Here is a 15,628-nt window from a genome sequence, read left to right as displayed (position 1 = left end):
TCTTCTTAATCTTGCTTATTGACTAGTATGGCCTGGGAAGCAGCACCAAAGCCTCCTTCACCCCCTTTGTGGACCCCAGGGTATACCAGACGTCTCCCACTGATGAAGATGAAGAGGATGAGGAATCATCAGCTGCGGGTAAGTTAGAAGTCCCCGATGTTTTAGAAAGAGCTTGCTTTTCCGTTCTGATATGGCCTGATTAAAAAAATTAATTCTTCATTCAGTAGTTAAGCCATTAACTGCTTAGGCCCTGTCTTAAAAGGAAGACTTTTTATTTTTTATAGGATTCCTCAAAGTTCTGTTTTGTTTTGTTTTTTTTTTCACCTTTTCTGTTTTGATTCTGGTAGGAACCCAGAGGTATCCAGGGGCCCTGGGAAAAGCTGTTCCTCCGAGATCTCCAAACTCACCACCTATTTCTCAAAAGCAGTTTCTGGGTACAATGCTGTGCACGCAGTAGAAACTTAATAAATGCGTGTTGAGTTGTGTTGAGTTCTAGGTGTGTGCTTCCCACTGCAAAAGTCTGGCTGATTTAGAGGAGAGTCTTGCTTTCTAGAATTCTGCAACTCACTAATCATCAGACTCACCTTTGGCCAGTTTGTCGATGGATAACGTGGCATTTCAAAAAGTAAATCTTTCCTGCATATATAACAGGAGATGGGGATGGTATATTTAATTTTATGAGATGACTATTAATTCCCTCAACTGCTCAAGTAGTGTCTATAAACCTATTTTACTAATAGATAAAATCTGCTTTTATGAATGACTTGTACTTGATTCTACTAAAAAAAGTGTAAAATATTTATAGCTTCAGCATTTCTTTGCCTTTACTATAAAGCACACTAAACAAGGAAAAACCCTAGTGTTTTGAAGCCCCTTCTCCATGTCTCCATTGGTTTATATTTCAAGTTGCCACTAATTTCTTTGATTCTTTTTCTCAAAGCTCTGTTTACTAGTGAACTTCTTAGGCAAGAACAGGCCAAACTAAATGAAGCAAGAAAGATTTCAGTGGTGAACGTAAACCCAACCAACATTCGGCCTCATAGCGACACACCGGAGATCAGAAAATATAAGAAGCGATTCAATTCAGAAATACTTTGTGCAGCTCTGTGGGGTAAGTAGGTGCTTGTAACATTCATTAATGGATTGAAGAGAAATCTTACCATCAGAAGAGTGTTGATTCAATCATGGGTGTTAGAGACCTGACTTGGGACTATCTTGGCCTCAAGAAAGATCAAGAGCAATTTTATATTTAGGAAGAACTGATATACTCAGGATAACAGAAGGAGATCCAAAATGATCTTGTCGCACAACAGGGATGGGCTCAAACCAACAACAGACCTAGCTCCCACTTAATACTCACCTACCATATGCCCAGCACAGTGTGAGCATATGTGAAAGGTGAGAGAACTAGGAATCACTGCATGAATATGAGTGGGGTGAACCTTGGCGAGGTCTCAAGGTGGGAGTTACCGAGAGAGCCAAGGAAAGGGTGGGTGTCACAGGAAAGGAATAAAGGCAGATTGTGCTGGCATCACAGCCATGCCTCAGGCTCCTCTCAAGAACACTATTCTAGGCGGTAGAGCAGCTTCATGTAATGAATGCTGCTACCACTTTATAAAAGAACACTAATTTCATTACTAGAGCAACAATGATTTAATTACTGTCTCAGAGCTTCTACTTCTACACTCCCTACTGTGGTATGCCTACTTGCTCACTAGTGTGTATTTACAAGGTACAGCTCTTAGGCTTTGCAGGGACCCCTGACACAGGAGAGTAAAGCCTGTCAGAGTCAGTCTGGGGACCCTTCTTAAATTTGCAGGTGTAAACCTCCTGGTGGGAACCGAAAATGGCCTGATGCTTTTGGACCGAAGTGGGCAAGGCAAAGTTTATAATCTGATCAACCGGAGGCGATTTCAGCAGATGGATGTGCTCGAGGGACTGAATGTCCTCGTGACAATATCAGGTATGTTGTGAGATGACCAGATCTGCATGGGTGGGAAAGGCGATCGCCTCGCTTCTGAAGGAATAGTAAGCTCTGCTCGTCCCACCAGCCAGTGGCATAGTGAATTGACAGTGCAGTGAGTGACATCACCCACGTTTTGTAACTCTGGAGATTCTGACCTTCCACGAGAGGTCTCTCACCTCTGAATCTGTATCAGACAGAGACGTGACAGCTCTGTGCTTATGGGGCTTTGTCTCTACTGGGACTCGGCAAGGATCTCCTTAAGGTGTCTGCAACTCCAGTCACCACTGTCTGTTCTCAGAGGAGAATATAAAAATGTAGGCTTCTGGGAGTGAGAAATTTTGTAAGCAGAAATTTCTCTGGTCTCTTTTCTTGTAAGAACTGCTTTAGCTTATAGTTCACAGATGCTTTAGCAAGTGCTGCTGGCCCATAGGTGATTGCATCTGCGGGGAGATTTGACTGTAGGAATCATTATTGCTACACTCTGCAGCTTTGTGGTTCCCAAAAAGAGCCTTAAAAAAAATGGAGACAGGGACTTCCCTGGTGCTCCAGTGGTTAAGAATGCATCTTGCATTAACGGAGGACAATCTGTAAAAATACTGAATCTCTATGCGGTGCACCTGAAGCCAATATAATATTGTAAATCAACTATATTTCAATAAAAATAATACAATTAATCAATGTGGAGAAACAAATAGAAAAAAGAATTCATCTTGCAATGCAGGAAATTTAGGTTTCAATCCCTGGTCAGGGAACTAAGATCCCATATGCTATGGAGCAGCTAAGCCCATGTGCTGTAACTACTGAGCCCATGTGCTACAAGTACTGAGCCCATGTACTATAAGTACTGAGCCCATGTGCTACAAGTACTGAGCCCATGTGCTGCAAGTACTGAGCCCATGTGCTACAAGTACTGAGCCCATGTGCTATAAGCACTGAGCCCATGTGCTGCAAGTACTGAGCCCATGTGCTACAACTAGAGAGTCTGTGCCCCACAACCAAAGATCCCACATGATGCAACTAAGACCCGACGCAGCAAGTAAATAAATAAAAAATATGGAGACGATAGTGAAGGCCTTACTACTGACAGGTTAAAAATGTGACCTGAAAGACTCTGTGTCTGTTGAAAGTTTTTCCTTGCAGATGGTGTTTGAAGGAGTTTGATAAATAATGCCCCTCTTGCCCCCTCCCATCCCCTCCAGTATGAAGCCAACTGTACCCCTGCACATTAGAACCCCCTGAGGAGATGTGAAAAATCTAGGATGTGCCCCACACTAGTGGGTCAGAGTCTGGGATGTGGCCCGGGTCACAGAGGCTTTGGTAGCTCCTGACGTGTCTCCACTCTGCAGCCAAGCTTGAGAACCAGCCTGTTTCTCAAAGAGACACATTGGGTTCCCCCTGGGTTGAGTCTTAAATAGGGTTTAGCTCTTACGCTATGCTTCTGTTTTGAGAAGATGCCTTCACAAGATGCCACAGTTCTGTCTTTTACCTTTCCACTGAATGCTCAGAGTTTCATCTCTTTTTATCCTCCCCAAACAAAGGTTAACCAAGTAAATTCTTGTTATGTTATCATTTAATTCACTATAGTCCTTTATTTGGGCTTTGCTAGTGGCTCAGATGGTAAAGAATCTACCTGCGAGGCAGGAGGCCCAGGTTCAGTTCCTGGGTTGGGAAGATCCCCTGAAGAAGGGAATGGCAACCCACTCCAGTATCCTTGCCTGGAAAATCCCATGGACAGAGGAACCTGGCGGGCTATAGTCCATGGGATTGCAAAGAGTAGCACATGACTGATGGACTAACACAGTCCTTTATTCTGGGTAATGAGTTCTTGATTGCTATACCCCCAAATCAAATTTACAGCCATACATCTGCCAGACACCTACCAAAAGGGGAAATGATATCAGAAAATTCATGTTCAAGCTTCATTATGTGATGCATCATTTTTAAAAGTGTAACTATTCCCTGCTATCATGAAGCACATGGGTAGGGAAAGAAGAAAATGAAAATAGGAGCCAAAGATTCTTGAAGTGCCAGCCTCCTGCTCATCCTGGCTATTGTGATCAATGCATACTCAAGGCTTTCGACTGCAAAGAGGAATAATAACTGCACAGTGGTTCCCTTAATTTCAGTAATAAAGATATTCTTCCATCAAATCCAGTGTGCAATGTTTTAATGAATTCTCTTCCTCTGTTATATATCACATCTGCAAAACGTATTTTTTAACAAGACATCAAAAGAAAAGTAAGTACTGGAGACACTTCAGAAAAGAAGTGGACAAATTTCTGATCACTTAGAAAAAGCCACCCCAAAGGACAGTTTCTTATCTGGTATTTAGATACTCTCAGATGGTTGATTAAATTTAGCTCCTATATATGCCTCAATGTTTTTAAGGTGTTTTCTTGTCATCCTAAGAATTCTGTACTCCAGGATCACTTTGCCAGCATTTCCCAAAGGGAACTTGTACATTTTTGCACAAGTACACATCTTTTTCTCCATTCTTATTTCTGTTTGGTACTTCTTTCAGGGATCTCAGCCCCATAAACTCTTCCAGGGTTATTTTCTGAGCCCAGATTGCCTTCACTGAACTTGTTTCTCATATCCTTATGCAATGCCTTTTTCTGTTTAGCAAAATGAAACTACGACCAGCTGTCATCTTTAAAGTAAGAGAGGAGGCGAGTAAGAGGCTCTGCATTAACATATGCTGTGTTGGGTAGAAGATGAGGAAAAGGCAGTCACACCTGAGTATGCTAAAATGTCCGTCAACACTCCTTCGTGTAACTAGACCTGGAATGTTTTGGAATGCTGATCAACTGTTCTGTTACAGAATTAGATCTTACTGAGCAGACATTGCCCTTTGCATTGGGAGGAGTGAATAAGAGGAGCTTGCTCAAATAAGAGACCACCCGGGCCCCCCTGGTGGTCCAGCGCCTAAGACTTCGTGCTCCCCATGCAGGGGGCCCAGGTTCAATCCCTGGCAGGGTAACTAGATCCCACATGCCACACCAAAGACTTGGCAGAGCCAAATAAATTTAAATTAATTTAATAAATAAATAAATATTAAAAAATGAAGTTCATGTGAAGGAAAAAAAAAGTAAAAAGTGGTTGTTGTTCTTCAGTCACTAAGTCATGTCTGATTCTTTGTGACCCCATGGACTACAGCACACCAGCCCTCTGTCCTCCACTGTCTCCTGGTGTTTGCTCAGATTCATGTCCATTGAGTTACTGATGCCGTCTAACCATCTCATCCTCTGCTGCGCCCTTCTCCTTTTGCCTTCAGGCTTTCCCAGCATCAGGGTCTTTTCCAATGATTTAGCACTTCGCATCAGGTGGCCAAATTATACAATGATTATTTGCCCAAAACACTTAAACCTGTTTTAATCATAAGTTCTGGCAGATGCAATACTTTGATAATGCTGGAGACACTGGTTATTATGCCTTCACACATGCACACAATTATAAATGAAAATAAAATGGAGATGGGGAAGGATTAAGAGAAAAAGCTGTCTCCAGACCTTTAAATTAAAGCTCTGTTATTTTTACAGGAAAGAAGAATAAGTTACGAGTTTACTATCTTTCATGGTTAAGAAACAGAATACTACACAATGACCCAGAAGTAGAAAAGAAACAAGGCTGGATCACTGTGGGAGACTTGGAAGGCTGTATACATTACAAAGTTGGTAAGTCTCAAGATGTGGAATTGTTTGCTCAATCCAAATTATTCAACTAAGTTTCATTCAGTTTTTTTCTATCAGATACTGGTGATGCATCTGTGACTGGTTTAAGACCCTGCTGGAACCTTAAATATACCTGCATTATTTCCCCAAAGGTCAGATTGATGAAGTTCAAAGAGTGCATTCAGAATAAAGTCCTAGGCTTCAGTTTGACTTCCTCTCAAAGACCCATTAAAATGACAATAAAAGAAAAAATGCTGTCAACCCACAAGGACAAAGGGACCAGGAGAAGACAAACCAGATAACAAGAGGTGTCAACAAATTGAACAAGAGTAGTTTGATGACTTGGAATAGACCTAAGTGATCAGGAAATGCTGAATTCTAAGCCTGCTCTGAGGAAAGTCATCAAAATCACCCCAGTCACTCAACAGAAGCCAGAAAGGCCTAGGACCTGAGGCCCCAGGTGTATTTGAGGTGGAGGTGAGGGTGGGACTAAAAATGGGAGGATTGTTGGAAAGCTTATGAACAGCAAATCCTACAGAACTCAGTCAGAGAGCCACCCTCCCTGACTGCAGCAGAAGATGAAAGGTGGGCACAGCCAGTCTCCTGATGCAGAATAATGAATTATGAGGTCACACTAATACACACACACACCTTCTTATCCTGCTTGGCTCCCCAAATGTTGCCAGTCATGCTTATATCCCCAAGCAAGAGATTGAATGATTGTCTTTGGGTTAGCTAAATGGCCAGAAAGAAAAGATGTTCAGGTACTAATATTTGACATATTGTGAAAAGAGCATGCCATCTAACCACCTTAAAAGTGAAGCCCATCAGTTGATTAGCCCACAATAGCATACAGTGGGGAAATCCACTAACAGGAAGGAAACTTAGAAAGAAGGGACTTTAGAGGAAACAAGGATAATGAAGAGTGGAATCAAAAAAAAATTTTTTTAAAGAAACTATAATAACTTCAAGGAGATTAGAAATACCATTTCCATAAAAGAATAGGGTTTTTAAAAAAAGAAGATGAAAGAAGGTTGGAGAATGTCATTCAGAGAACAAGGAAGACACCTTGGAAATTAAAATATATAGACAGGAATAAAATATAATAAAAGGGTTGGAAGATAAAGATGAGAAATGTCCTAGAAAGTGGGATGAAAAGAAAAAGGAGAGGATGGGTAAGAGAACAAAAAGATTCAATCCATGTAGTTCGAAATCTAAGTTACATGAGTTTTAGGAAAAAGAGAAATTAAGAAATGGAGGCGGAAGAAGGCATCAAAAGAAAAAATTCAAGAAAAGTTTCTAGAATTAAAACCTCAAAAATCTCCAAATAAAAAGATTCACTGAGTACCCAGTATATGAAAATGAATGAAATACTCAAAAATGAATGAAAAAAGACCTACGAGAAGACACAGCAACGTGAGATTTCAGTACCCAGGAAGAGAGAAGGCTCTTAAAGCTTTCAGATTACAAGTAAATAATTCCCTGGTGGTCCAGTGGTTGGGGTCCACGCTCTCACTGCCAAAGGTCTGATTTTGACCTCTGGTCAGGGAACTAAGATCCCACAAGCTGCACTGTGCAACCATAAATAAATAATAAGTAAGTAAACAGTTTACATATAATAGACCCAGAATTAGATGGCCTGGGACTTATAGCAATGCTGGAAGATTAGAAGACAATGGGGCAAGGCCTTCAAAGTTCTAAAGGAAACATTTTTTTTCACTTAGTAATTTATAGCCCATCTGTATTACCCAGAGTTCTCCAGAGAAACAAAACCAGTTTGTGTGTGTGTGTGTATGTGAGTGGAGAGAGAAAGAGAAATTAGTCCAAGCAGAGTGGGACAATGGAGGGTTCAGGAAGAGGTACTTCCAAGAAAAAAAATGTTACTAATAGATTACCTGCCATATTTGACTGTATTAAAGGCATTTATAACACTAACAGAAAGTTTCCATGTGCTTAGGAGATAGATGCATAAGAAATAGGAAGTGGAAAAAATTCGGGAGAACAAGAAAGGAGTCATAATAAGGGTATACCACATGTCTCATCTATGAACAGTCATGATTTTAGCGCAAGATATTGACTTAACCAAATATTGTAACTATAAGTGTGTTGGAGGCGTGAGGGAAGAAGAAATGGGTACATTTGAGAGAGAGAGAACTAGAGAGAGGAGGCGGTGATAAGAGACAAGATCCTTTCTAGGCTCCAGAGTCAGTAGCTAATATCAGATAATATCCACAACTGAAAAAAATTAAATAACGTTATTAGCATGTCATTGAGAAATATGGAAGTGAATTGCAGAAGAAGCAGTTGAAAGTATATTAAAGACAGAATATGAAGAGGTATGCTATAGGAAAAGAATTCAGAGAGCAAGAATTTGGTCAGTTACCCTGGGCTAATTTCTTTAGGATACAGAATACTCTGAGTGTTCAAACATTTTATAAAAGATAAAATAAAACAACTGCTGGGAATTCCCTGGTGGTCCAGCAGTTAAGAATTCACCTTCCACAGCAATGGAGAAGCCAACATAGAGAACAGATTTATGGACACGGTGGGCGGGGGAAGAAGGAGAGGGTGACATGTATGAAGAGAGTAACATGAAAACTTACATTACCATGTGTAAAATAGATGGATAGCCAATGGGACTTCGGTGTATGATTCAAGGAACTCAAACAGGGGTTCTGTATCAACCTAGAGGGGTGGGATGGGGAGGGAGATGGAAGGGAGGGTCAAGAGAGAGGGGATATACATATACCTATGGCAGATTCATGTTGATATTTGCAGAAAACAGCAGAATTCTGTAAGCAGTTATCCTTCCATTAAAAATAAATTTTTAAAAAAGAATCCGCCTTCCAATGCAGGGGGCACAGGTCCCATCCCTGGTTGGGAAACTGAGATCCCACATACCACGCCGTGTGGCCAGTAAATAATTAAAACAACTCTCTATGTATTGTCTTAGTCTGTTCAAGATGCTGTAACAGAATATGACAGGCTCGGTGGTTTATGAACAACAGGAGTTTATTTCTCAAAGCTCTAGAGGCTGAAAAGCTCAAGATCAAAGTGCTGTCAGATTCAGTGTCTGATGAGAGCCTGCTTTCTGGATCATAGAAAGTTGTCTTTTTGTTACAACCTCACATAGTCGGAAGGGAGAGGTATCTCTCTGAGGTCTCTTGTTAAGGGCACTAGTCCCTTTTAAATTCCAATAACTGGAATCCAAGTTTGAATAATATGCAAATGGAAGATATTATATCTCTACGCATTTATTGATTCTTCTGCCATCTTGCCATACCAGCTCTCAGCTGCTTACATGTGAGTGAACATTAAAGCCAAGCAAGAAAACATGAAGGATTTTTATACAGATTCTTCTTACTATAGGTAATTCACATCTAGACTTGGTGGTGAGAGACAGTCCTAACCAGTTACATCTTTTGATAGAGCTTTCAGCAGAAAGCAAAAGGCCCCAGGTATTCTGCAGACAAGTTCACTAAAGGAGTTAAATCCATACCTGTAAGAATATCCCACACCAGAGAACTGCAATGTGGGAGACCTAGGTTCATTCCCTGGCTTGGGAAGATCCCCTGGAGAAGGGAAAGGCTACCCACTCCAGTATTCTGGCCTGGAGAATTCTGTGGACTGTATAGTCCATGGGAAAGCAAAGAGTTGGACATGACTGAGCGAGTTTCACTTTCAAGAACATCCCACACCAGAGCACCACCCTCAGTCAGGGTGATATATAGTGATGTGTGTGTGTGTGTGCGTGCCTGCCTGCTGAGTGGTGTCTGATTCTTTGTGACCCCTGTGGACTGTAGCCCACCAGGCTCCTCTGTCCATGGGATTCTCCAGGCAAGAATACTGGAGTGGGTTGCCATTTCCTTCTTCACCGGATCCTCCAGACCTAGGTATCAAATCCTCGTCTCTCACATCTCCTGCATTGGCAGGTGGGTTCTTTACCACTGAGGCACTGGGAACCATTCATCAACACAGAAGCTGGAATAAATTAATAAATTTAACTCATAATGTTTCTATTACAGTTAAATATGAAAGGATCAAATTCTTGGTGATTGCCTTAAAGAATGCTGTGGAGATATATGCTTGGGCTCCTAAACCATATCATAAGTTCATGGCATTTAAGGTAAGTAGACATGTGATTACCTAACAAGGGCTTGTTTCTTTAGGTTTCCACCAGGTAACAGTGCTCTATCTTACACAGACATGTACCAATTTTTCTATATAGAATAATTCTCTTTTAAAAGTGTAGGAACTCTTGTTTGTTATTCTAAAAGTAAAGACTGGGCATTAGCAAATGCTATTAAATTAATCAAATTAAAATTTGGGTGCACCTTCCTCCTCCATTTCAGGTCTATGCACCATCACCTCTAAGTGGCTTTTAATGGGGAATGGTTACTAGGCAAAGCATTCGTTGTAATATTAGACGATGAGATTCATTATACCCCCACCTCACTCTGATATTTCATCTGAAAAAGGCAGACCAACAGCAGCACTGTATCTCAAGTTTGAACTGAGTCTCTTAATCTTATAATCCTCTTAAGCCTTTTTGGTTTAAAGTCCCTAAAACTCACTTGATGGTCATATATCCCCACTGCTATTGGACTTCAGTGAAGTGAATACTGAATAGAGTCACATGTGGAAATGGGCTAGATTCTCTGCATCCTCCAATTTTCATTGCTTTTTCATTTTTTATCTTGTCTAAGTCTGTACTCACCGTGGTTGGCTTGATCACCCTTGAGAATCAACAGAAGTAGTATGGGGTGATGCCGGTCCCATTGACTCCAGCACCTGAAAGCTGACCCCCAAATGCCAGAAGGACCAGGACTTACAGGCAGTCTGATGTTTTCAGAGATACATAGCCTCCCCATAGCCTGTGTTAATTTATCTTCTGTCCATTCTTTCTCTCTGCCTACGTCTTTCTCTTTACATCTCCTTGGCTCTCACTTTGCTCCCTACCTTTACAACGCTCATCTTTCTTTGACCCTTTACGTGTTATTTCTTGCCACCTAAGCCATGTGAGGGCAGAAGCTGCCCTGGGAACATTATGAGCCCCTCTTCAGGGCTGAAGCACCCCAGTTCTATCTTATTCTCTTAGCAGCACAAGGAGTTCGTTTGTGATGAGCTCAGGAAGGTGGGTTCATCGATGGAAATGGGCACCCCTCCATAACCCCATGTTTATGGAGAAGAATTTTGGGGCTGCATTAGGTTAGTGATAACACTTGGGATGACTCCTGAAAGCTACAGTGGTGCTGCTGTTCTGCCAAAGTCTCGCTTTGCAAAAGCTTTTCAATCAAGACCCGTTCCAGTTCTGAAGTTACTGCCATCAGCGTACAAGCCAAACTGCAGAACTGATGGCAGAATGCTTTGTTCAGCAAACCATGGGCAGCCTGGAAGGAGGGGTGAGCAAAGGCAAGGACTTGAATAGGAAAAGTCTAGAGCTGGCAGGAGGTTGAGCCCTCCTATGGGACAAGGACATTTGGCTCAAAACCTCCCATACGTGAAAATGATGTTAGTAAAAAAGGAAGGAGGAGTCTGTTAAGCGGCCAAGGCACTTGTGGTTTCACAGATTCTCTCCCAGATTTCCAGGCCAGTACAGGTAGAGTGGGGTTGAAACAATGGCAGAGGAAAAAGAGGGGAGACTGAACAGTTACCTGGGGCTTAGACTCCAGAGTCTCACACACAGAACTTTGATAGATGTGGCTGGAACTCTTTGGTTTTTGTCTAGGTAAACCCAGCTAGCCAATGTAAGCCACAGGTGTTGAGATGTACCACCTCAGCCTTCTCTCTCTGTTGGTCAAACCCAAGCCTCAGATCTCCACATTAAGTTTAGAGAAGGTGCCCGTCTGATGGGCACTCACTCACCCAGGACAGTCAGAACCAGAGCAGGCATGATAACTCAGAACAGGCTTATTTAGCACAGAACTGGCCCCAGCTGCCCGCCTCCCCAGGCTGTCCCTAAACAAGTAGTAGCCTTGCCTGGGCCTGGCTGTCACTCCGGAAGGAAAGGGGCCAGAGAGGTGACCGACCTTCTTGGGGAAAAGGCCAGATACAAACAGGAAAGAACAGCAGTACCCAGGCACCATGTGTTTAATATATGATGACACGGTCAAAACTGACAACTGTAGACCAGCTTCTCTTCCCCGGAGGACAAGGGGTAGAGCAAGGGGCACAAATGGATGCTAGACTCTTCCTCCTAGAGCCAGAATATGACTAGCTCTAAAATTGAAAGAAAGATTTCCTAGCTTTTCGATTTAAGAAAAGTCAGACGTGAACTCCCACAGGAAATAGCTAAAGGAAAAATTTATTAACATAATGTCTTTGCATGATGTGGACTCTCACAGGGTGATTTTTAAAGTCTTTTGCAGATCTCCAGCACAAGCCACTGCTTGTTGATCTCACGGTAGAAGAAGGTCAAAGATTAAAGGTTATTTTTGGTTCACACACTGGTTTCCATGTAATTGATGTTGATTCAGGAAACTCTTATGATATCTACATACCATCTCATGTAAGTTCCCAAAAGCAGACTTTCAAGACTCTCTGTTCGACAATCTGCATGTAGAGATTTGCTTTTGTACATTTGTAGTGAAAGTCATGCTAACTTTTACTAATCAGTAAAGCAGATAGACTTTTAGCCTTCACCAAATAGATTATACTTTTCATACATAAAACATGTAAATTTAACTAATTTTTACAGCTGCTTGAATCTGAGTAACATGTAATAGCAATTATTTGCCATTTACTGGACATGTTGTTTCCTTGGATTTTATATTAAAATACATATGATGTTTTCATTCAAGTGCACAAATTCTATTTTTTAAAGCAAGAGTATAATAGATGAGCTTCTATTTTTACTTTGGGAAGGCGATGGGTTCATTTTATGTGGAAGAAGGCCAGTGGTCCTTTTTCTGCTCTTGTTCCTCTCTTCAAGTGGAAGACAATGTCACGTGGTAAAATCAGACACCCCCAAGCACATGCTCTGGCTCTAGCATGTATTCACTTTGCAATAATGGACACATTGGGCAGCCTCTTCAGCCCTCAGCTTTCACATCTGTAAAATGGGCTAAGAGGACCTATCACATAGAGTTATCATCGGCATTAAATGAGGTGATGCATCTAAAGAACATGGCACAGGGTCCTGCAATTTGCAGTATTAATATTACTATCCTGACACATTGCCTAAAACATGACTTTTTAAAGGAAATGCTGCCCATGGTTTCACGTAGTAGGAGAAGTGCAATGTAAATTGTGTCTCCCATATGTATATAGTCCAAGGCTAACATACAGTAGAAACTAGTCATCAACAAAGTCTGAGATTCAGTCTGTTGCTGTTTGGTATTTTAAAGAGTTTAAAGACTTTACTCCACAGAAGCACAACAATTGAAAAAAGTTATTTTAGTGCATGGCATACGCACATCATTTGTTACCACATTGCAGCTTTTTCTCATGTGTGTGTACACGCACACGGGACTCGCAAGCCACACTGTTTTATGAGGGGACCAAGCTATCCCCATGATTGTCCTCCAACCCCTCGGTCATGTCCGCCCTGCACCTACTGGACAGCCATGACATTCTCCACCAGGGGTCACAGTAATCCCATGCCTGTCTTCATTCAAGTCAGTCTACGCTTATTTGAATAGTATGCTTCTTTTTAATGAATGGTAATTTAAAATTTTTTTTCTCAACAAGCCATTAATTTGGATTATTCTTTTATTTAGTCACCCAGATAAACAATCTGTTTTGAATTTTCATAGCCTATTTTGGTCCCAACTTTTGGCCCCATATGGGCTGTTTCTAGCATATTCAACTGGTTTGCATTTTTCCTCATCTTTTTTAAAAGTAGACAAAAAACACGAGATTTTTTCAATGTTCATGAGAATGTGCTCAAATCCCAATTTTACCACCACATGCTAGGACAGCTTTGGTCAAGTTATATAACCCCTCTGAGATGCAGTCACTTCCCCTGTGGACAGAAATACCTACTGTGTGGAGCTGTCCTAAGGCCCAGAAGTTACGTATGTAAAGAGCCCATGCTTGGCACAGGGCAGGTTGCTCCGATGTTGTAGTTGTTGCTCTTAGGAACAGGTAAATTGGATTCTTGACTTCATCCCTAAGTTTGCATTTACCAGGGTATTTGGCAGGTCAGTGGTTAAATTAAGCAAAGCAAAACATCAGTCTCTAGAGTGCAAATGGAAAAGAGAAATGAAAGAACTTTTTTTTTTCAATTCTTAGAAGTTAATAGTTAAGATACTGTCTTATTTTTGAAAAAGAATAATGCCTGGCCTTTCTTTGTCTTCTAGATTCAGGGCAATATCACTCCTCATGCCATTGTCATCTTGCCTAAGACAGATGGAATGGAAATGCTTGTTTGCTATGAGGATGAGGGGGTGTATGTAAACACCTACGGCCGGATAACTAAGGATGTGGTGCTCCAATGGGGAGAAATGCCCACGTCTGTGGGTAGGTTAACCATTCCTTATCTCCTTCAGCAGTTACACCCCCCAAATGAAACGAAAGTCAAGAAATGTGAAACAACCATTTGATTCCACAAAAAAAAAAAAAAAAGTCTGTGAATAACACTTGTAAGACTTGCTTTGTCTGTTTATCTCAAGTCGTTTGTCATTTTTGTGGTTAAGATGTGAACAGATGCTGTGAGTTATTGCCCATCTAATGTTTTTAATGCAGTTTTGGAAATTCCTTTTGACAGCCTACATTCATTCCAATCAGATAATGGGCTGGGGCGAGAAAGCTATTGAGATCCGGTCAGTGGAAACAGGACATTTGGATGGAGTATTTATGCATAAGCGAGCTCAAAGGTTAAAGTTTCTATGTGAAAGAAATGATAAGGTAAATCCGTTTCAACATTTGCATTAGTGTTTGCATTTTAAGAGACCACCAGGTACCTGTGAAACCTTCATTTTCCTTTATACTGATTTGAATCACATCTGTGTTAAACAATCAATATTATCTTGAAATGGCATTATTTGGTTTGACTCATGTGAACCCTCAAAATATACTATTCACACATCAAAAAAAGACATGAAAACATCTAAAAATTTCTTGTAAACTCTTAGTAACTTGTGTGGCCTGCAGGCCTTAAGATGACTCAGCAAATACCCCAAATTCTCCTAAGCACTTAGAAGAGTTGGCCCATCATTAATCATTTCACAGAGGGTCAACCTTATACTCCACTTTTAGACTTTTCACAGAATCACTACTGGGGCATAACCCATCACATTATATTCAACGTTAAATGTAAAACATGTGACATGTGGAAATATAAAGTTTTTGAGAAGTGTCCCCCATTCCTTAAGGAACGCACAATCACAAACTCAACTAGTGCCATGTTCTGTCTCATTCCAGCCATGTTTCTTCTGAAGTGTCATAGGGGGACTGTTTTCCAGTGAAATTGGCGGTGTTCGTCTGGCATGAACAGTCGCCCAGAAGGGTATTCTTCCCCCTTGCCCTCCCTGTAGACTCACCCAGAGTTCTCAGTAGCTAAGCTATACTGTATTTGTGAATTCATCCTTTGTGACTCTGGTCAATTTAGAAATGCTGTCCCCCAAATCAGCCAACGTAAACATTTATAGAAAAGAATGTGATGGGTTGAACAGACCTACGTCTCTTGGCTCTCTCCCATTCCCTAGAAGCCGGGCTGGTCTTAGTATGACTCTGGAGCAGCCAATTAATCTGACGCGGTGTGGTCTGGGTGGACAACAGCTGGAGGTGGCAAGAATGGTTTCCAGGGCCTCATCAGAATATGCCAGAAAACAGACCTGACCCCAAGTAAAATTCCAGCCCCCACCTAGTCTCTGGGAATCATAAGGCCAGGACTGATCTAGGCACGGACCCCCAAACTCTAGTGCATTGAGGACCCTTAGAAGCCTTATTGCAAGCCCTGTCCACACCTTCAGGAAGAGGCTGAGACCACACCAGTGTCAGGGCCCTGAGGTTTAGAGCCAGGGCAGGCCGACCTGGAGAGCAGCAGCCC

The 15,628-nt window shown here is 41.6% G+C and overlaps 1 protein-coding gene across 8 annotated transcripts in view; it reads left to right on the top strand.

Moving 5' to 3' along the window:
* Positions 1–15,628, top strand: part of TNIK (TRAF2 and NCK interacting kinase) — a 393,297-nt gene that overhangs the window by 370,903 nt on the left and 6,766 nt on the right. For 4 of the 8 annotated variants that reach the window (XM_043874417.1, XM_043874420.1, XM_043874418.1 and 1 more), the window contains 9 exons: positions 27–138; positions 348–434; positions 941–1,111; positions 1,820–1,963; positions 5,506–5,640; positions 9,663–9,763; positions 11,996–12,145; positions 13,938–14,097; positions 14,345–14,484. In XM_043874417.1, coding sequence (XP_043730352.1) covers positions 27–138; positions 348–434; positions 941–1,111; positions 1,820–1,963; positions 5,506–5,640; positions 9,663–9,763; positions 11,996–12,145; positions 13,938–14,097; positions 14,345–14,484 — 1,200 coding nt within the window. The remainder of the gene's footprint in view (positions 1–26; positions 139–347; positions 435–940; positions 1,112–1,819; positions 1,964–5,505; positions 5,641–9,662; positions 9,764–11,995; positions 12,146–13,937; positions 14,098–14,344; positions 14,485–15,628) is intronic. The other 4 variants (XM_043874424.1, XM_043874419.1, XM_043874425.1 and 1 more) reach the window with 1 other exon arrangement.

Source organism: Cervus elaphus, chromosome 19 (assembly GCF_910594005.1).
Source record: "Cervus elaphus chromosome 19, mCerEla1.1, whole genome shotgun sequence".
NCBI lineage: Eukaryota > Metazoa > Chordata > Mammalia > Artiodactyla > Cervidae > Cervus > Cervus elaphus.
This window is presented reverse-complemented; position numbering and strand designations above follow the sequence as displayed.